Raw genomic sequence first — 22,491 nt, forward strand, 5'->3', positions numbered from 1 at the left:
CTTCAGTGGGCAGTCTTCCTCCGTGCTGAGTCTCAGGATTCCCATCTGTGGAATGGGAAGAACCAAGCATCTGCTCCACTCCACCTCAGACCCAGCATCCTCCTGCCCATCTCTGAGAGGACCAGTGAGCACACAGGTCACCGGAAGGATGATAGTCCTTGCCAGCTGTGCTTTTAAAAGGATCTATGCTTGGACCCCACCACCCCAGAATAATTCAAATGTCCAGGGGTGAAGCCCAGGCATGAGTGTCTTTTTTAAAATCTCCTGGGGTGGGGCGCCTGGGTGGCTCAGTCGGTTAAGCGTCCGACTTCGGCTCAGGTCACGATCTCGCAGTATGTGAGTTCGAGCCCCGCGTCGGGCTCTGTGCTGACTGCTCAGAGCCTGGAGCCTGTTTCCGATTCTGTGTCTCCCTCTCTCTCTGCCCCTCCCCCGTTCATGCTCTGTCTCTCTCTGTCTCAAAAATAAATAAACGTTAAAAAAAAAAATAAGGGGCGCCTGGGTGGCGCAGTCGGTTAAGCGTCCGACTTCAGCCAGGTCACGATCTCACCGTCCGTGAGTTCGAGCCCCGCGTCGGGCTCTGGGCTGATGGCTCAGAGCCTGGAGCCTGTTTCCGATTCTGTGTCTCCCTCTCTCTCTGCCCCTCCCCCGTTCATGCTCTGTCTCTCTCTGTTCCAAAAATAAATAAACGTTGAAAAAAAAAAATTAAAAAAAAATAAATAAATAAAAAATAAAAAAATAAATTAAAAAAAAAATAAAACCTCCTGGGGTAATGCTAACGTGCAGCCAGGCTAAGAACCACTGGCTGAGGAAGCAAATCCTCAAAAGCAGCTGAGAGAGGGCTCTTCGGTCGCTGGAAAAGCCTTGTCAGCTGGCTGACGGTTCTTCCTGTGCCCAGCTCTGGGCTGGACACGGGGTGGGGGGGGGTGGGGGGACTGTGGGCCTGTGGGGGATGGGGTGGCTACAGGCAAGGGCACCCGCCCCCCAGCTCCCCCTGCAGCAATGCACGGACTCTCTAAGGCTAAGGGAAGAGATTGGACACAAGGCACGTAAACCTGCTTGTATATGGCAGTGGTGACAAAAAACAATGGTCAGCCAAGTTATCGTTCCTAAGAGAGAAAGTCAAGGGAGGCATAAAAACATAGCTGTGCCTTTAATAAATGACCTTCAGGGACTCAAAAAGACGTTTGACACCAATGCTTATGACAGCATTTATTACCACAGCCAAAAAGTGGAAACAACCCAAGTGTCCATCCACAGATAAACAAAATGAGGCCTATTTACACAATAAAATACTGTTGAGCCTTAAAAAGGGAAATTCAGGGCGCCTGGGTGGCTCAGTCGGTTAAGCGTCCGACTTTTGGTTTGGCTCAGGTCATGATCTCATACTTGTAAGGTTGAGCCCTGCATCAGGCTCAGCGCAGAGCGTGGAGCCTGCCTGGGATTCTCTCACTCACTCTCTCTCTCTGCCCCTCCCCCTCTCACGCACACATGCGTGTGCCCACTCTCTCAAAGTAAATTAAAAAAAAAATGAAAATGACTAAAATGGCACAAGGTATGTTGTGTGTATTTTACACAATATAAAGAGTTCTAAATAAATGATCTTAAGAGAATTATGAGAAATAGGGCCAACCACGGGAAACCCGGGACCTACCACCACCATTCACACGTACGCCAACCCTTGAATGAAGTGCATGTGAACAGTGAGCGTCTTCTTTCTCATCTCCTTGTGAATTATCCAAGGCGGCTGTTTTAGCCCAGGCTGGCTGCCAGTGTCCCGTGCCCCCTCTTCCATCAACGCCGGATCACAGTCAGCAGGACAGCAGTGGTTAGGAGCTCAATGCCCAGTCACTCCCCAGCGGTGTGACTTTGGACAAGTTACACAACCTCTCTGGGCCTCAGTTTCCTGATCTACAAAATGGAGGCGCACCCCTTGCAGGTGGGTGGTTGTAAGAATTAAATGAGCCAGGAACACATTAGCCCTGGACCCCGAAGTAGGGAGATGTACTGGCTGGGAAAGGGGGGTGAGTGGGCCAGCCTAAGGGAACAAAACAAGCCAGGCCATGTGCTAGCTGCCCAGAGAAGATACATCCACTTGAAACATCAGCCAAAGCCAAAACATAATTAGAAAGGAATGTCTGTGACAGGGAAAAAAAAAAAAAAAAAAAAGCACGAGGGGGTGACATTCCAAGGCCAAATTGGAAAGAGTTTGTATCTGTGAAAGAATGCAAAATCCCGTTGTAATTTTAATGACTGTAGTTTTTATTCACCTTCAACAGGAAAGATAATTGACTCACTGCAGCTCTGCCTCATTTCTCTGTCATTGCGGGGGAATGAGGTGTTTTTAAGTGGATTTTCTAGATAACTGAAGCTTATCCCTGTGAACCCTAACATTTTTTTTCATTTAATCACTCTGAAGGGAAATTTATATGGAATGGATTACACACTTCCCTGCTCCCTTAATCAGAATATTCTAAATTGAATGTAACCTCTTCCTGTCAACTTGGACTTACAGGGCTATTTGCCCCTAGATTAACGGCTCCATTAATATGGCAAATGCTTTGCTTTTTTAGTCTACAGATGTTTACTGTTTGTTTCCATGGTTTCCTCCTGTGATATGAAACTCTTTCTATGTATTTTTAGAAACTCCATAAAACACACAGACACAAATTTGCACATGTGTGTATACACACGCACGCTGAGAACCCAGATTGTCAGACTTAATGGAACTGTGTTTGCCTGTGCTTCTCTGACACCCTTAATGTGGCATTTTACGGCACACCATATAGGCTGCTCCGGCATCTCTGTCCCCACTAGATTGTATGTTCCAAGAGGGCAGGACACTTTCTGGCATTACTTGGCGCTTGGCCAATATTTGTGGAACAGACAAGTGAAACAATGAAAGCACCTAAGTGTTAGGGCATCAGTTAGTGGTAAGTGAATGGCTTTGAATGCCTTCCTGGATGTCTCTTGGACACCTCAAATTCATTGGCCCATCATTCTCTTTCCCCCGACATGTGCTATTCCCCTTGTGTTGCCCATAAAGAATTAGGGTGATTGGCACCAATATCCACCCGGCAGCCGAAGCCAGAGCTGGGTCGACATCGTTCCTCCCTCGTCTTCCTTCTCCAGCACTCTGTCAGTCAGCAAGTCCTTGTGGCTTGTACCTCATAAATACAGCTGGAGTCTGTCCCCTTCCCTCCATCCCCAGTGCTACTACCTTAGTCAAGGCCACCACCATCTCTTTCCTACTATATATATATAACAGCCAGTCCGCCTGACCCTGACCCCACTCTTGCTCTGTTTTTCCTGCCCACATATCTATTCTTACCAGAGCAGTCTTTCTACGGCCATACCTAATCATGTCTGTCCCCTACTTGGAACACATCTAGAGTTTCCCGGCTACCCTTGTGGGAAGTCAACACCCCTGAACATGGCTCACAAAGCCCTTGGACCTGGGATCCTGCCCAGGAATCTTCCCCACCTCTACGTTGCTCTCCCTTAAAGTCTATACTCCAGACACACATACCTTTTAAAATGTTCTCTCATGTCATGCTTTTTCCCAGCTCCAAGTTTTTACATACATTATTTCCTCTGCTTGGAACCATTCCCCACGCTCACCCCTCCTTCAGGTCTCTTCTTTGAGGATATAGTCCCTAACCCCTTAGTCTGGATTCAAACCCACCCGCGCCCTTCTATATTGTCCTGAACGACCCTTGCTGTGGCACTTCTGTGAGATACTTTAAATGCCGCTTTAGCATCTCCATCCCCACTAGACTGTATGCTCTCCAGTTTGGGGTTTGGGTATTGCCAGAGAGAATGGAGGTCACCTCTGATAAGCAAAGCATAACTACGCCCTGGGATGCACCAAGGACAAACTGGCTTTGGACTCTAGCAGTTTCCTTCAGAGTCAAGGTCCAAGGGCAGTGACTATGACCCTAACAGTGAAGGGAATCCCTTGTTCTAGATCCTGGGGCTGTTCCCAGTGATGAGCAGAGAGGAAGTGGCTGGTTTACATGGCATCTCTACCCTTGTGTTCTGCAGCTGCCCCCTTAATGCCCAGTGGCACCCCTGAGTTTCTGTCCACAGAAGCATCCTTCAGAAAGTGTCCCATTTACCAGCAGTGGAGGTTGCTGGAGCCAGACCTGAGCCTGCCCTTGACTAGAACCTTGGGCAATCACTTAACCTCGCTGACCCTTTAGTTTCCCCATCTGTAAAATGAAGAGTAATAAAACCTAACTTACAGGGTTTTAAATGTCACAAGTGAGCATTTAAAACGTGGTTGTCGTTATTATTACAATGGAGTCACATCATACGTACGTTAAATTTATGGGAATTCAACTACGTGTGCTTGGCAACAAAAAGAGATTGAGAAATGGTATAGCAGTTAATTCGGCTAGTCTTTCCACTCGTTGATATATGTCCCAGAGAGAGGGTGACGTGGGAGAAGCTGACTGCTGGATACTGGGTTATTCTCTGTCTTGTGAGCCTCTTCCATTGTGGGTGGAGTTTGTAACTATATCTGGACTTGATTTTTTTTTTTTTTATTAAGAAATTAGTTTCAGAGGTGCCTGGATGGCTGTCGGTTAAGCGTCTGACTTCGGCTCAGGTCATGATCTCACAGTCTGTGAGTTCGAGCCCCACATCAGGGTCTGTGCTGACAGCTCGGAGCCTGGAGCCCGCTTCGGATTCTGCGTCTCCCTCTCTCTGTCCTTCCCCTCTCGAGCTCTGTCTCTCACTCTCTCTCAAAAAAATAAACATTAAAAAAAATTAAAAAATGTTTCAGGTGTATAACACAATGATTCCACATTTGTATATATTGTGAAATGATCACCACAGGTCAACATATGTCACCATACATAGTTACATGGTTTTTTTCTTGCCATGGGAAACTTTAAGATCTACTCTTACTAACTTTCACGTATTTTTAACTATACAATGTTATTAACTCTAGTCACCATGCTGGACGTTACATCCCCATGACTTATTTATTTGGTAACTAGAACTTTGTACCTTGTGGCCACCTTCACCCATTTTCCCCACCTCCTACACCCCACCTCTGGTAACCACCAAATAGTTCTTTGCATCTATGAGTCCAGTTCTTGTCTGTTTCTTCATTTTTTTAGATTCCACATAAATCATATGGTGTTTGTCTTTCTCTGTTGGGCTTATTTCATAAGTCTCTGTTTGACTTATTAGCATAATGCCCTCAAGGACCATCCATGTTGTTACAAATTACAGGATTTCCTTCTTTTTTGTGGCTGGATAACATTCCATTGTCTACATATACCACATCTTCTTTATCCATTTATCGATTAATGGACACTTAAGTTGCTTGCATGTCTTGGCTGTTGTAGATAATGCTGCAGTGAACACGAGGGTGCATATATCTTTTCAAGTTTATATTTTCATTTCCTTTGGATAAATACCCAGAACTGGAATTGCTGGATCATAGGATAGTTCTATTTTTAATTTGGGAGTGGGGGGACCTCCATACTGTTTTCCGCAATGGTTGCACCAGTTTGTATTCCCACCAACAGTGCACGAGGGTTCCCTTCTTTCCACATCTTTGCCAACACTTGTTATTTCTTGTCTTTTGATGCTAGCCGTTCTAACAGGTGTGAGGTGATATCTCATTGTGGTTCTGATTTGCATTTCCCTGATGACTAGTGATGTGTAGCACCTTTTCATGTACCTGTTGGCCCTCTGTATGTCTTCTTTGTAAAAATGACTGTTCAGATCCTCTGCCCATTTTTTAATCAGATCGTTTGGGTTTTTTGTTTCGTTTTTTTGTTTGTTTGTTTGTTTGCTATTGAGTTGTATGAGTTCTTTATAGACTTTGAATATTAACCCCTTGTCAGTTACATGATTTGCACATGTTTTCTCCCATTCAGTAAGTTGCCTTTCATTTTGCTGATGGTTTCCTTTCTTATGCAGAAGCTTTTTAGTTTAATGTAGTCCCACTTGTTTATATTTGGTTTTGTTGCCTTTGCTTTTCGTGTCAAATCCAGAAAATTATCACCTGCGTCAAGGGGATTACCACCTATGTTTTCTTCTAGGAGTTTCATAGTTTCAGGTCTTACGTTTCAAGCTTTAATCCATTTTGAGTTAATGTTTGTGTATGATGTAAGAGACTGTCCTTTCCCCATTGTATATTCTTGGCTCCTTGGTCATAAATTAACTGACCATATATTCCTGGGTTTATTTCTGGCCTCTTTGTTCTGTTCCATTGATCCATTGTTTTTATGCCCATATCATACTGTTTTGATTACTATAGCTTTGTAATATAGTTTGGAATCCGGAAGCATGATGCCTCCAGCTTTGTTCTTTGTCAAGATCATTTTGGCTGTTGGACTTGATTTTGCCTCACCGTAGTACCAGGTAGAAAACGCAGGGTGGGGCTTACTCATAAGCTGGCGGCTCAGTTTGTATATGTGAATATTTGGGGCAGAGATGAAGAAGGAATAAAGCAAGACAGGGATTTGGGCCCGGGCTGGTTCCATCTATTAAAGGATGATGGACAGGCTCCATGACATTGACCATTTGACCTTGGTCAGCAAGTGGGAGGTACATCCAGTGGAGTTTGTGGGGCTGATGGAGTGATTCCTCCATCAATGCCTTAGTCCCCAAAGATCCCATGTACTCACTGGCCTCACTAGAACCTTCTGCTCTTGTGCATGCCCAACACTCGAGCGCCACTGCCTCTTTGTTCATACTGAGCCTGCCCCAGTGACACTTTCTCCAGTCACACTCACCTGCTGCCTTCCTTCTCTGAGTGTCTAAACCCTAGAATCACTGGAGCACAAAGATCATCTGATCGGCACCTTGTCTTCAGAAGGTAGGGTGTCCAGCCATTCCAGTTTGGCCAGGACTGAAGGATTTCTCAGAAGGTGGGATTTTAGTGCTGAAACCAGGACACTTGGTCACTCTGATAGGCAGACAAATGAGACTTTAGGAAGTCTTGCCTGATCTCCTTAGCTGGGAGTAGTCTTTTTCTCCATTGAACTTCTCGTAGAACATTATCTGTGACTGTCTATGGCCATGCTTGAACCCCACATCCACCACACTCCAGGATTCAAGTGAATGAGCCTGTGGTTTGAGGACATCTTGGTATTGGGTGTCCTATCTGCACCAGGGGAAGGTCAGAGGGGGAGGTGGCAGCAGGCTGGGTGACCTACCTGGGGCTCTGCCATTCAGGTCCTTTCCACAGCTGTGAAAGTTTCTGCAAAGCTGGCTCAGATATCATCACTCTTTGAAACATTTAATTACATATAAAGATCTTGAAGGCTGTCTGGCTCCTCCCAGGGAAACATTTCTTTTTCCTGCTCCTTCTGAAGTTGGCTACTTGGAAAGTAAAGAAATTGAACTGAAGATAAAGCAACCCAGGGGTGGGGGGTGGGGGTGCAGGGTGGGTAGACATTGCTGGAAAGGAGAAGCCTCGGAGAGACAGATGGGAAGGGTGACAGGGAGATGGGAGGGGGTTGGGGGAGGGAGAGGGTGCAGGGAGCTAGAAGGCATTCTCACTGGAGAGTGAGGTACAAGAGGTGAGAAAACTAATGAGTTTCAGGAAGAGAGGGAAAGAGAGAGAGATGGGGGCTGGGCTGGGGAGGGACTGAGAAGGGGGAGTGAGTAGTGTCACAGAGAAGAGCGGTAGGAAACCAGAAGAGAAAGCCTGGCTGAGAGGAACAGAGACAACCAACCAAGAAGAATTTAGCAAAGGCAGAGGGAGGTGAATAGCTTATGGTTCCAGAATTTCAATACCGGGGAGGGGCTTCAGGGAAGCACTGGTTGGAATGGGATGGCCCAGACTGGGAGATACCTTGAAGAAATAATCTTCTTAGGGTGTATGATTAGTGGAGTGGCTTGGAGAAGAGCCCATGGAGGTTATGAGGTGCCAAAGCTTCCCCCCTAATGGCCCTTGCTATCTCCTTATCCAGGGAAGAGCAACGCAGACAGTGGCCTTTGGGGTATCGGTTCCGGCCCCCGTCCCAAGGACAGTCCCTCAGGGAATTCCCTCAGCCCTGACCGGCTCCTCTCTTGCAGGCTGTGACAGCGACCACTGGGGCCCCCATTGCAGCAATCGGTGCCAATGCCAGAATGGAGCCCTGTGCAACCCCATCACGGGCGCCTGCGTGTGTGCCGCCGGCTTCCGCGGCTGGCGCTGCGAGGAGCTCTGTGCGCCGGGCACCCACGGCAAGGGCTGCCAGCTGCAGTGCCAGTGCCGCCACGGAGCCAGCTGCGACCCCCGCACCGGCCAGTGCCTCTGCGCGCCGGGCTACACCGGAGTCTAGTGAGTACCGCCCCCAGGGCCCGAGGGGCGGGGCGGGGCGGGGCGGGGCTGGCTCCCTCCCCGCAGCTGCGCAGTCTGCCACTGGCTCCTAACTGAGGAGCGGGGTAGGGGGTACAGACAGAAGTTCAAGGCAGTCCTGGCTGGCAGATCTCCCGCGCTGTGACCCCAAGCCCTACAGAGGTTAAATGCCCAGGCCTCACCCACGCAGGTCCCCGGTCCCTCCATCTAGGCCCCAGGGTAACAGGTGCAAGCTGAGACCAAGTACATCAGGAGTTCATGAAACTCCTCCCGGGAGGCCCTTCCTGTCCGGGCCCCAGACCTCAGTTTGGCATTCTCCTCTGATCATAACCCAAACGCCCGCTGCTCACCTGGGTCCCGACCCTTCCAGGCCATTTGAGAAAGAGATGGATGAGGGCCCTGGGCAGTAAGTACCATGAATAGATTCAGAGAATTTATTGTGCCTGTTCATATCCCCTGTCTTCTCCCCTCACACCCCAAACACCCCTCACTCCAGTTCTCTAGAGAGTCTGTACTGAGAGGGAACCTCCAAGACTGCTTAATTGAGACCCCCTCAGAGCAAGATTGAAGTTCTCCTCCCCACTCCCCGCCCTGTTGAAGACTCACTGGCCTCCCAACAGCCCTAGATCCTGAGAGGGTATCCAAGGACACTGGCCAGGGACACATCCTTGATTGAGGGTGTTTCCTGCCCCAAGGTCTGGCCAACTCCAGGGCCAGCTCCAGCTAGAGGCCAGGGCCATTTCCCTGAGGCCCAAGGCCAAGATCCTGTGCAAAGCCTCCCTCATACCTCAGCAGTGCACATGAACCCGTCATGATAGCTGAGAACTTTCCAGAGGCTAAAAGTGGGGCATGCCCCAGATACTTACTCTCCCTGAATCTGGGTAGATTCTTAAAAGCCAGATCAATAACCACATCTCAGTGCCTTTACTCATGCTGTTCCTTCTGCCTGGCATGCCCTTCCTTCCCTTCTCCCAGTGAAACTAACTTCACCTTCAGGACCCACATAAAATATCTTCCACTCACAGAAGCCTTCCCCCCAAAACACTCTTCTTGACATTAAGCACTTAAGTTACCCCGTTGGCATGGGCCCAGTCCCACAGCATTCCAGTTCATTATGTCTGAGCCCTGTTTCCCCCTTCTGGCAGAAAGCAGGACTGCATCTCAGCTAACTGGCCCTAACACAGTTCACATTGGCTGTGGACTCTCGAATTCCTAGGGAGCCCTGGAATACTGGGACACTGCCACTGACTGAATGCTGCCATGTCTAACACCTCTGCTTCCTCATGCAGCTGTGAGGAGCTGTGTCCACCTGGAAGCCACGGGGCTTACTGTGAGCTGCGCTGCCCCTGCCAGAATGGGGGCACCTGCCACCACATCACTGGAGAGTGTGCCTGCCCCCCAGGCTGGACGGTAGGTGGGCCCACAGGACCTGGGTGGGCCTCTGTAAGAGGTGTGAGCGTCCCTCACCCACACACACGTTGAGGGGCTGAATTCTTTTCCCACCCTGAAAACCGTCCCTCCTATCTGTGGTCACAGGCATCACTAGATAACCACCGGAGATCCCTTGGACACAACTTTGAATGACAGTCTATATCTAAGGGCTGTGTGAACTGATGGCAGGTTCCTTAACCTCTCTGAGCCTGTGGTCTCTCATGCTCAAAGGAGTTGAAATCTAGATAAGCTCTTTCCTTGGACATAGGTACTCAGCTGAGCTGCCGTGGGCTCTGGGCCCAATGTGGCAGAAAGGGTGTGGTGTGAGGGCAGGGGAACAGGTGGGAGGAGGAGGGGAGACGGAAGAGTAGAGATCACCTGAAGTTCTAGAACTTCAGATTCCCAGCCTGTACCCGCTTGTTCTGTGGGCCCAGAATCTGTATTTCAATATGTGCTCCAGGTGATTCTGGTGCAGCCTCAACCAACCCAGCTCTTGTGTCTGGGAACCGCTATTATGGAAAGGAAAGGATGGGAATTATAACCTCACAGGCCTCAGTTCAGGTCCTGCAACCAGTGTTGACCCTGAAAAAAGTGCTCAGTTACTCTGGTCTCTGTTTCCCCATCTGTAAGCAGAACCCATACAACAACGGTAAGCCCTGCCCTTCATAACCGTCCTGGTGGGCAAAAGGCTCAGATGAGGCAGTGCACGTTCAAAGTGCCTTGCAGACTCTGTCCTTTATCATTGCTTGTTTTATATCCCTGGATCCTGCAGACAATCCACAAGCCTCTTTTTTTTAACTAACACACTCTGTCAGTACTCCCCCCACCAATGACCCAAGCTTCTCAGGAGCACCGAGTCACTAAATCGGACTCTCCCAGGCTGCGCCCCTGCCTCTGACTCTCCAGTAACACACCCCATTTTGGGGGAAGCTCAGTGACACAGGGGGCTGCATCCCCCAGGGCCTGAAACTTCTTTGCAAAGCCAGAGAGGACAGGGGTGCTGAGCAGGAGCAGGGTATTTCGGGAAGCTGTGAATGCAGAGGTCATGGGGAGCAGGCTGGAGGGATGCTTGCAGGGCCCATTGACACGGGCACAGATTTGCCGGGATTTTTTAGAGCAGGAAAGGACCAGGGGATGATTTGGCCCAGCAGTGTCCAAACGTGGCTGCACGCCAGAGTTTCTGGGTCTGGGGGTGGGTCTTAAGAACAGATTTCCGGGCCCCACCAGAGACTTTCTGGGGCTTGGATCTCTATCTTTAATAAGCTCCCCAGATGATTCTGAAGCAGCCAACCCTGTCCGCAGATCCATATTTGGAAATAATTGATCAAGACTGTAGGATTTCCTTCCAAGTTTCACAGAACCCTAAGGTTTCTTGGGGGTGAGGGTGGGTGGGGAGCCTAATAATTAGGGCTCTGGGTCCCACACACCCTCACTTCTCCATTTTAATCTACTTTCTATATTGAGGTTCTTGGTAAGATTTCACATAAAAACAGGGCCTCCCAGCTTTTAGAGGTCTGAACACCACTGGTCCATCAATCCCCTCCTTTCTCAGATGAGGAAGCTGAGGCCCAGAGAGGCTGAGTGACCTGCCCGAGGCTACACTGCTGGTTAAGAGGAAGGTGGGTTAGAATCTGGGTCTCTTGACTCTGGACTCCTGAACCCCAGCCCTTGGTGTCTGTCTGACTGTCTCTTCTGAGGACAAAGGGGCTGCTGCTGCCTCTCTCATTTCTCACCTGCCCATTTCTCCCGCCCTGAACCAGTCTCTGGAAAGACCCTCTTATCTCCCACCTGCTTTCAGAATTCCAACACCCACAGGCTGGGTTTTCAGAGGCCTAGCAGCAGGCATTGAGGTTGGGTCAGGGTGAGGGAGGAGGAGAATGGGCCACAGGCCTCTCTAGAGAGACTGATGGAAGCCAGTGGTCAAAGAAGGGGAAGGGAGGAAGTCTTGGAGGAATTTTTTCCTCCCCAACACAGTGAGAAGTTTGTTCTTCGAGACGACAGGAAACTGTCAATAGACACCTATGGATTTGGGGACTTTATATTTTTAATTTTTTTGTAGACAATTGCGTTTCTATTTTTTTTTTTTCAACGTTTATTTATTTTTGGGACAGAGAGAAGACAGAGCATGAACGGGGGAGGGGCAGAGAGAGAGGGAGACACAGAATCGGAAACAGGCTCCAGGCTCTGAGCCGTCAGCCCAGAGCCCGACGCAGGGCTCGAACTCACGGACCGCGAGATCGTGACCTGGCTGAAGTCGGATGCTTAACCGACTGCGCCACCCAGGCGCCCCTCGTTTCTATTTTTTTACACAGCATTTAACTTGCAGATTTGTATGAATTATTAATACCCCTCGTGCATGCAGAGTCACAGTGTAAGGACGCTGCAGCTCAGTCCTGAGGCCCCTCCCAGGGATGGCTAGGGCTGGGAAGAGGGTGCTGGGCAGAAGGGTCCTGCCTTTATCATCCTCCAAGCCCTCACTTTCTTGTTGGCCCCCAGCAGCTTCCACTACACTCACAGATCTAAAGAGTACAATCCAGAGCGCCTGGGTGGCTCAGTCAGTTAAGCGTCCGACTTTAGCTCAGGTCATGATCTTGTGGCCGCGTTGGGCTCTGTGCTGACAACTTAGAGCCTGGAGCCTGCTTCGGATTCTGTGTCTCCCTTTCTCTCTCTGCCCCACCCCCCCCATCTCTCTGTCTCTCTCAAAAATAAATAAACATTAAAAAAAATTAAAATCACTAGCTCACACAGTGTGGCTCCCGCAAAGGACTGAGGCACTGTGCAGAGCTAGAGAAGAGTCCCCAGTATCTCTGGACCTCCAGGCCCCTCCTCAGAGATTCCTGGCCACCAGGCTCTAAGTATGCCTGTAGGGCACTCCACTTGCCTAGCTGTCATTAGCCTGTTCCAGGAGGGGCCTTTGCAAAGAGCTTGGGAAAGTATTTACTCTCTTTCACCTTCCAGAGAATTCGAGAAGCCAGGTGTGAGTGGTTGGATGAGAGTGGACACTGCAGACAAAGGGGAGGTAGGAGGTGTGTGATCGGCTCCCGTTAGGAGTTCCCAGTCTGATGGTGGAGGCTGGATATAGTGTGTGTATGGGCATGTAACACACGTGTGCGCACACGCACACACACACACACACACACACACACACACACACACACACACAAAACTGCAGGTCTGAACAGAGATGGGGCTGAGGTGCTCAGAAGCAGGACCAGGTATCGCAGACGGCCAGGCATTGGTGTTTGGAGCTGAGGCTGTAAAATCATAGATGCTCACGTCTAGGAAGGATGATTCATGGAGCCCCACGTCCTGGCCTGTGCCTGGACCGCTTTCTCAGCACCCACACCAGCCACTCACTGTTCATTGAGAGCATCCATGCTACGTGGGCCAGTGGTGATAATTAGAAATGCCTTGAGATGCTTGGAGAGGCTGAGTTGTTCCTTGTCTGGGAGAATTGGTGTGGCCTGAGTCCTTTCATCGTTTATGCTCCCTTTAGCCATGATCCTCTTAAGGAGTGGCTGGTTTCCAGATCTTGACAAACCATTTGGTTGAATCAGTTCTGAGAGGAGCAGAACTGTTGCCTCACCTCACCTCCAACCTTCTAGATGCCACAGGGCCCAGGACCCCACTACTGTTGGAGATGTGCACTCAGTTGAACACAGGGCAGGTGTGTTAGTCTGCTGGGGCTGTTGTAACAAAGTTGCACAGACAGGGTGGGTGGGGGGAGGGGGACGGGGCGCTTAAACCTTAGAAATGCCTTTTCTTACCGTTCTTGAGGCCAGAAGTCCAGGATCAAAGTGTTGATGGGGTTGGCTCCTTCTAAGACCTCTCGGCTTAGGTTGTAGACAGCTGTTTTCTCCACGTGTCTTCACAAGGGCTTCCCTCTTTGTGTCTCTGTGTCCTCATCTCCCCTTTGTACGAGGATACCCATCAGATTAGATTAGGGCCTACCCTTATCACCTCATTTTAACCGTATTACCTCTATAAAGGCTGTATCTCCAAATACAGACACAATCTGAGCTACCAGGGGTTAAGGTATATGAATTTGGGGAGACACAATTTAGCTCATAATAGCAGAAGAGAAACCCGAAGAGAAGCCACAGCCTTCTCCGAAGCTGACACTTCCCTGCCTGCTCTCCCCAAAGCCCATCCCCCAAAACCTATTCTTCAGCTATCAGTTAAGGTTCTCTCCCTCTTCCCAGGCCCTGTTCGTGCTGGGCCCCTCCTCCTTGCGACCGCCAGATGTCTACTTGCGTGGAATTAATACTAATTAAGGGCCTGCTCTTTAGGGCACTGTACTAGCTTCCTTTGCATCTCCAACCTCACGTAACATTTACAACCACCTTGGAGACTGGGAGTTACTACTCCCATTTTATAGGTGAGGAAACTGAGGCTTAGAGCAATCATGGGGCTTGTCCGAGCTCAGCCATCTGGGAGGAGGCAGAGCTGGGACCGGGGCCCAAGTGCTGACTTTGAGTCCAGTGTTCTGTCAGCCATACCAGGCAGCAGGCCTTCCAAGATACTGAATTCCTTCAGGCCCCAGGAGCTCAAGCCCGAGGAGGAGCCCAGGGATTCAGGCATTTGGGGTGCCTGCAGTTGGGGAACATTGCAGGGGCTTCAGGAGGTGATTGCCCACCTGTCTGAAAAGCCTCCAGGATGCTTGATTTTCCCAGGCAATTTCAGAAGGCGGCATTCTGTACACGAAGCTTCTCTGTGGGCCTCCTTGTGGAGTCCTGGTCATGTCTTAGAAGCTTCTGGGGTATAGTGAGAAAGGCAAGTCTCTATGGGGAACCCCTATCACCCCCAGGAGGAAAAGGGCCCCTTCCTCTGTGGCTTTTCCCTGCCCCTCTCCTCACATACACACTCATCTCACTGTCCCCTCAGCTGCTGCCTCTGCCTTCTCCATTCCCCCTTCCACTCCCCCCACACCAGCCCCTCACCTTCTGACAGGTGGGGAAGAGAAATCTGAGCTAAAAGGCCTCTCACCTAATTCATTACAATAAATTGGATGATATTGAAAAATGACCTGGGTCTGGCAGCATTTTCCTGAGTAAACCAGCTTCCTCTGGGCCAGCAGTTATTGGTGCTTAACAACTGTGGATTGAACTTATTGATGAATTAATTGTGGGAGAATCCTTGGTCTCTATAAGAGAAATGAAAGGGGGAGGCTGAAAGGGAAGCTTGTTTAGATTTCTCTTTTATAAAGACCTAAGATTCATAGATATAATTGTTTAGAGTTATCTAATCTCGGGGCACCTGGGTGGCTCAGTCGGTTGGGCGTCCAACTTCCGCTCAGGTTATGATCTCACAGTTCACAAATTCAAGCCCCACATCGGGATCTGTGCTGACAGCTCAGAGCCTGGAGCCTGTTTCAGATTCTGTGTCTTCCTCTCTCTCTCTGCCCTTCCCCTGCTCATTCTCTCTCTCGCTCACTCTCTCTCAGAAATAAACATTTTTAAAAAATGTTTAAGTTATTGACTCTCACAAGGCTATTACTGGAGGGAGGGGAAAGTAGTCCCCTGACTCATTCACAAATCCTACTCCTGAAAGGCAAGTGCATTCACCTCTTGTAGGTGTTTCTTCTGGCATTTCCCTCCGCATTTCTGCATCACATGCTTCACTGCCATTTCATTGCCATTTCTGTTGACCTCCTACCATAGGATAAGATTCAGATCTGTCTTACACACACACACACACACACACACACACACACACACACACACACACATCACATGCAACCCTTCCCCAACCCTCTCAGTGCAACTTTATTATAATTTTTGGTTGAATCATTTTGATGACTTCATAATTTGATGACATAATTCAAAATCAGTGTTTATGTTAATATGCTCACCTATGTATTGTTACTAATTTATCCCTAAAACTCTCTGTCAGAACTCAAAAAGGCCTCTCAAAAAGTTCAGACCCATTAGAAATCTCTCAATTTGGGTTTTGTTCCAATTTTTTTCTTGGAGGCCACACCCCCCAGAGCTTTGTGTACTTCAGTTCCTGCTGCCCTGGTGTCATTCTCGGACTTCCTTTCACTGCCACCCTGTGTTTCCCTCCACCTCTCTCTCCTGTTGAAGTCCCCATTTCTTGCGTTTTATCATATAATTCTTTTTAATGAAAAAAAAAATCCTTCAGTAGCTTTCTAGAAGAGAAGCTTAGGAAGTTAGTTTTTTGAGGCTACTCCCCACCTGAGTGTTAGTTTAGCTGGGTATAGAATTCTAGGTTGGAAATTATTTTCCTCTGAATTTCTGAGGCATTGCTCCATTATCATCTAGCTTCTAGTTAAGAAATCCAATACATTTTGATTCCTGTTCTTTTGTATGTGACTTTCTAAAAACTTTGAGGATAATTTCTTTATCCATGGAAGTATAAAAATATATAATTATAAGCCTTAATGTGGGTCTTTTTCTTTTTCATTTTTCATGCTGGAAACTCTCTAGACCTTTTCAATTCAGAGATCAGTGCTTTCCATTATTCCATTCTGGGAAATTTTTCTTGTATTATATTTCCCATTTAATTTAGGCACCTCAATTTTCTCTGTTCCACTGTCTGAAATCCTCTGTTAATTAGATGTCAGACCTCCTGGACTGATCCTCTAATTTTATTATATTTTGCCTACAGTTTCCTCCTTCAGTGCCTCCCCCCACCCCCGCACTTCTCCCTCTCTCTTGTCCTACTTTATGGGAAATTTATGCATTTTCCATCTCTTCTACTAAAAATTTTTAAATTTCTGCCATCTTATTTTTAAATTTCAAGAAATCTTTACTTTTCTCTGGGATATTTCCTTTTATAGCACTCTGCTCTTTCATAGATAAAAATAATTTCAAATAACTACCTATGGATACTCATTTTAATTATAACGGAGGTTTGTAATCCTCTTTTTAAAAGTTGTCTTTGCTCCCTGCATACTTCCTATATCCTCTGTGTTCCTTTTGTGTATTTTCTGCTTAGGTCTTCATCTGTTATTTCATTTGAAATATCTGGTGATCCTCCACTACCTGTTCAGGTTTTTTGGTGAGCCTCAGAAAAGCTGTTAGGAAGCTTAAAGGTAGGGGGAGTTTCCAGGCTTGTTGACTGATGGGACCCTCAAATATCAATATCTGTAGGGTTTTGCTTTTGAGCTTACTTGCATCCCTAGCAAGAATGGTAATCAGCAGTCTAGTTGCTGAGCAGGCAGAGTGCACAGGATCCCTGTTTCTCATGGCACCTCCCTCAGTTGTGCTTGGTATCCCTCTGTCCAAGCCTACATGGGTCGGACTCTTCAAAAGTCAACTTCCAGGCTTCTGCCAGACCGGGGAAGTCACCTGGCTGTTTGAAGTGGGGGCAGAGGTCTGGGGTCTAATTCTATCTATTATAAACTTTTGAATAGCCCTCCTGTTCCTGCACACCTGCCCTTGGACCTTCAGATGTTCTTGGTGTCTTTGATTCCTGAGCTTTTCTGAGGTTACCATCTTCCAGCATATCTTGGAAGACGTTTGTGCCCTGCATGGTCTCCGCTTCCATTGCTTTTGTCTTTGCAGGCTCATACCTTTGCCCCTTTGCTTTCATGTTAGCAGGGTTTGGGAAAGAAATAGAAATAAAGTGTGTGTTTCCAGACCACTATGTTTAATTAGAGTGTCTGTTTTTCCTCAGCACTTTATTGTCTGCCAGTGTCACAGTGCTTAGCACATTGTACTTGAGTTATCTGCTTTGTTGCCTCTCTCGCCAGTAGATTGGGAGGTCACAAATCGAGTCTCCCTCATACTTTTGTATCCATAATGTCTAACACAGAGGCTGGTATACAACAGGCACTTAATAAATGTGTGCTGAATAATTGGATGAGCAAATTGGCTTCAGTCTCCCTGTCTCTAAATTGGGGCTTCGGAAGCCACCATGTCCAGCTTCTTATGCTTTATGACTGGGAAGAAAGTCCCACTGAGGAAATGGCGTGGTCCCTGGGCTACAGCCGCTGTGCCACTTCTAGGAGAGAGTGGCCTCAGGATTGCACTACCTGTGTGTGTCTTCCCTCCTCTGTTTCAGGGAGCAGTGTGTGCCCAGCCCTGCCCACCAGGGACATTCGGCCAGAACTGCAGCCAGGACTGTCCTTGCCACCATGGAGGGCAGTGTGATCATGTGACTGGACGGTGCCACTGCACAGCTGGCTACATGGGGGACAGGTAAGAGGGGGGCTAGCTATTGTCCTTGCTGTTCATATTGCTCATTTTCCCGGCAGCCTTGCAGAGAGCGGCTGGGGTTCACCAGCCCACAGCATCCCTCTGTGAGCCTTCCTGCTCCTTTCTCAGAAAGCATTCTGAGTCCTCCTGCCAGGAAGACTCATCAACTCATCCTTCCTGGCCCTTGGCCCGCTACACACACCGCCCCGCCCCCAGCCCGGTGACCCAAGCCCTAAACTTGCACTGACTCACCCAGAGAAGGAAGCGAGCACCTACTATCCACTCTCTGCTTTCTGCCTTACTGCAGGGAGACAATGGCACCAATAATCCAAGGAAGCTGGGGGTGCAAACTAGTTAGTACATTTTGCATAATTTCTTCTAGAACTAAATTTCTATGCCTAATTTGACTTCTGCCAAAAGGATACAGGCATAAGTTTGCATCCTCTGAAGGCTAGAGGCCTGAGAGCAGACTGAACAAGGGCACCAGAGTCCTAGAATCACTCCAGCCTTGCAGGGCGGATAACTCACAAAACACATAACTGAGGAATTACCGTATAAGCACATTTGCCATGGTAGGAAGAAGGATGCCATGATGATGGGCTTGGTGCTATGGAAGTGAGAGAAGCCACAGTCAGTGTGTTGGATGGTGAGTGAATTCAGAGCTGGAAGAGGACGTTTGCCCACAGGACCTGGGCCGAGTCTCAACTACATGTGTCTCTTCGAGCAGAGAGAGGGGTGGTAGAAAGGAGGCTCTCATACGCTTTTTCTGCTTCTGTGGGATCTGTGTTTTATCTCTGACCTTGGGTTTTGTTACTCTGCCCAGACAAGGTGAGGCAAGAGGAACGTTTGTTCACCATCCCTCTGCTTCTCCTGCCCAGATAACATCAGCAAGCAGGGATCGAGGCTGAGTCAACTAATTGATCTTTCTGGTCGTGACAATATAATTGGGCCCCTCCAACTGTGACTGGAGTCAGCCTCAAATTCTTGGCGACATCCAGAAAAGCGATTTTCCATTTTTTGCTTTACATTTATGTGCTTCTAGCCCAAAGTCTTTTGAGCCAGATCTAATCTCTTTGTGAGCCAGTATTCATCCCTTTGATCTTCCCAGCCTTAGAACATGGGGTGCGGTATCTGGAAATCCTCTCTGATTTCTGTCAAAGATGGGGGTCTCTGGGGGAAGGTGCAGAGGGGAAGGACTGAAGCACTGAGCCCAACTTCACATCCTCACCCTCTCCCCCAATAAGGAAATGCTCAGGATGAGCTATGAGGGTCAGGAGGTAGAAGACCCCAGAACCAGAACAGGACCCTTTGTTGCAGTCCACCTGCACATGAGAGGTAACGCAGCTCACTTGTTGTTGGAGACAAGCAGGCCCAGACTTCCAGCTTGCCGGACGCAACACCAGTAGACCTTACATCACTGACGCTCTCGATTTTCCAAGATGTGCCCAACAGAAAAGTAATTCTAATCCCTCTTCTTGTTGGGGCAGCCCTCAATCCTGGGGCAGAGAGAAATCCCAAATCCTTGGGGTCTCCTGAGCAAGCTTCACCAATCAACTATAGAGAGTTCAGTGAGAGGGCCAGTAGCGTTTGGGTTTCCCACCTAAACGGGCCACCTAGTGTTTAATATTTTGTAAAATTGCTTCCATTAATTTTGTAGGTGACAGCTGCATTAACCCTCCCCAAATCATTGCAAGCATATTAAAGTTGAGTGGGTGTAATAATGCAGGCCTCCCCGGATAGGCAGAATCCAGTGCAAATTAAACATGAAACGTAACGAGGGCTTTGCAGCTCATTTTGTAATTTAATTGAGCAATGGATCTGGTTGTTAATGGCAATATCAGACACATTAGATTGATATGTTGCAAAGGAAGGATGTTTAAGTAGAAAACTAATTCCTGCTGTGATTACCCTTCTGTTCCACAGGCCCCGTTATTAGCGTGCTTTGTGTAAAATTCATTAGCAGTCGTTGCTTGATCTCTAAATAAATAAGTTGTTTAAATTGTGAGTAAGAAAAAAAAAGAGGCTGATTATGTAAATGGATTAGGTTGTCAATATTTCATTTCCAGATTCTTTTTCTGGGGCTGTGGAATAAGTCACTTCATAAATATGGCAGGGTAGGGGTGGTGCCCTTCACAAGGAGCTCACTGGCCAGGGCTCTGCCCACTCCTGCTGGATGGCAGGGAGCAGGAATGTTCCAGTGGAAGGGAAGAGGAGTCAGGAGGGTGTCCTTGCTTGGGTCTCTTGCCCTGACATCTGAGACATCTGAAGAGAACCAAATTGAGTGGCACCTGGAAAAATCCATTCTGAGGCTGAACAGGGGCTGGCACTTTGGATAGTGATTTTCCAGCTCTTCATTGCTTTGTGTCCTGCCCTTCTGCCTCAGTTTCCCTCTTTTCCTCCCCCATCCTACTACTGTTTCTCCTTCCCGTCTTCCACCTTCTGTTTCTTCTTCACACAGCCTCTTCTTTCTTCTCTCTTCCTCCCTCTCTTTTCTATGCTCCTTCCCTACATGGGACCCCAGACAGGCCAAAATGCCACAAGACCTGCAGGAGAGCAGTCCAGCGTCATCTTGGCCACCTGCAGGCTGTGTGAGCTTGGAACACACCTCACCTGTATGCGTCTCAGCCCCCTCAACTCCAAAGTGAGGGTGACGGGCATGCCTGCTGCTTTAGGGGCCTGTAGCCAGACTTTGGGGTGTGCACAGCTGGAAGTCCCCTCTGACCACTGTCCAGGCTGTACCCATCATCATCCCCACTGCCCCTCCATTCTGCTCCATTCCTCCTTTCGTCACAGTAACTCTGTGAGGGGAGGATGGGTGGCATCTTCCTCGGGAAAGCCCGCAAAGTTAGACCTCCGTCACCTTCTTCCTTCTCCTGTCATCATGGGCACAAGGCGACAAAGAAAAGAGAGACAGAGACCCCCTATGCCAAGACTGACATCTGACACACCGGCCACTCTGGGCATGAGGCACTTGCCACCCAGTCCTACAGCATCACCGGGGCCCCTCCCCATCGTGATCAGTACCCAAGGTCGCCCAGACATGGGCTCTACCTGCCCTGTTGTGGAGAACACTGGTTACAACTCACAACTCTCCAAGATCTAATAAAGAACTTAGGGCTGTATTTTTTATACGCCCCCCCCCCCACCATTATTGTGGAAGGCATAGGAAAACTGGAAAATAGTTGTCTAGATGACAATTAGAACACTTTAGAATTCCTCAAGTCTACTCCATGGTTAACGTTTTGGAATTTTTCCCTTGAAGCCTTTTCATGTCGGAACATGAGGCAGAAGGTCGGATGGGCTCTGAGAACTTTAGAAAACAATATTAACGGGAAAATTAATAACTCACATCTCTTGCTGAGCCCTTACTGTGCGTGGGGCACCTTTCTGAGGGTTTATACACATTACCTCATTTCATCCTCAAACAACCTGGGGAGCTTTTATTATCATCCCGTTCTATGATGAGAAAGCAGATGACAGAATCGACCTTCCAGCATCACAGAAGCAGACTGCCCCGTGGGTCATCCCAAATCCCAGAGGCTATTTCCTTTGTCTCTGGGATGCAGGAACCACCCACGTCTTTTACCCTCTATGTCCCTAGGTGTACCCCTGACCTTGTCAGGATCGCAGTGACAGTGACTTTGCCTCCCTGGGGAATAGCCCTGGCCTGGGGTGGGGGGTGTCGGGCACTCTGCAGCAGGGGTCTCACTCTTCCACAGAGGATCCACACCCAGGGGCTGCAAGGCAATGATTTAAATAATGAAGGTTATTACTGGAAGCTCCAAGGAGCAGGCCAAACTACTGAACACAAAAGTCAAGACATGAAAGGGGCTTACTTCTCCTCCTTGGCTCACCAGCATCCCCAGTCCGAGGAGGAGGAATTAGTCCCTGGTGTGGGGGATTCTCCCATCTGGTGAAGGAGGATGCCTCTTGTACTCAGGAAAATTCCACACTGGTGGAGGACACACGTTTCTAGTCTGACCAAGGGAGACTGTACATCTGCCCAAAAGACAAAATCGGAACCAGTGATTAGAAATGAAATGACCACGTTTCATCAAACCCAAGATGCCACCAATGGTAAGATGCATCGTTTTGTCGACTGCTAAGAATGAAAACACGGATAATTACCCTGTGACACGCCATCACTTGTAAGACTGAACTGATGGCAGAGATGCTAAAACATAGCTTAAAAACATAAGGTTTATGGGACGCCTGGGTGGCTCAGTCGATTAAGCATCCAACTTCAACTCAGGTCATGATCTCCTGGTTTGTAGGTTCGAGCCCTGCGTCAGGCTCTGTGCTGACAGCCCGGAGCCTGGAGCCCGCTTTGGGTTCTGTCTCTCTCTCTCTCTCTCTCTCTCTCTGCCCCTCCCCTGCACATGCTCTGTCTCTGTGTCTCAACAATAAATAAATTAAAAAAAATTTTTTTTAATTAAAAAAATACATAAGGTTTATTGTTTAATGGGTACAGACATTCCAGCTTGGGGAAGGTGAAAAGGTTCTGGAGCTGGATGGTGGAAACAGTTGCACAAAATGTGAATATACTTCATGCCACTGAACCCTAAAAATGGTTAAAATGTTCAATTTTATGTTACA

General features: G+C 48.4%; 1 protein-coding gene across 27 annotated transcripts in view; it reads left to right on the forward strand.

Moving 5' to 3' along the window:
* MEGF11 (multiple EGF like domains 11) overlaps window positions 1-22,491 on the forward strand; it is a 359,109-nt gene that overhangs the window by 271,198 nt on the left and 65,420 nt on the right. For all 27 annotated transcript variants that reach the window (XR_006704624.1, XR_006704623.1, XR_006704626.1 and 24 more), the window contains exons 6-8: window positions 8,041-8,287; window positions 9,595-9,715; window positions 17,762-17,898. Coding sequence is in view for 17 of the 27 variants with exons in the window: in XM_045449379.1 (XP_045305335.1) it covers window positions 8,041-8,287; window positions 9,595-9,715; window positions 17,762-17,898 (505 nt within the window). In the remaining 10 variants the exon portion in view is untranslated. The remainder of the gene's footprint in view (window positions 1-8,040; window positions 8,288-9,594; window positions 9,716-17,761; window positions 17,899-22,491) is intronic.

This window comes from Leopardus geoffroyi, chromosome B3 (genome assembly GCF_018350155.1).
Source record: "Leopardus geoffroyi isolate Oge1 chromosome B3, O.geoffroyi_Oge1_pat1.0, whole genome shotgun sequence".
Classification (NCBI taxonomy): Eukaryota; Metazoa; Chordata; class Mammalia; order Carnivora; family Felidae; genus Leopardus; species Leopardus geoffroyi.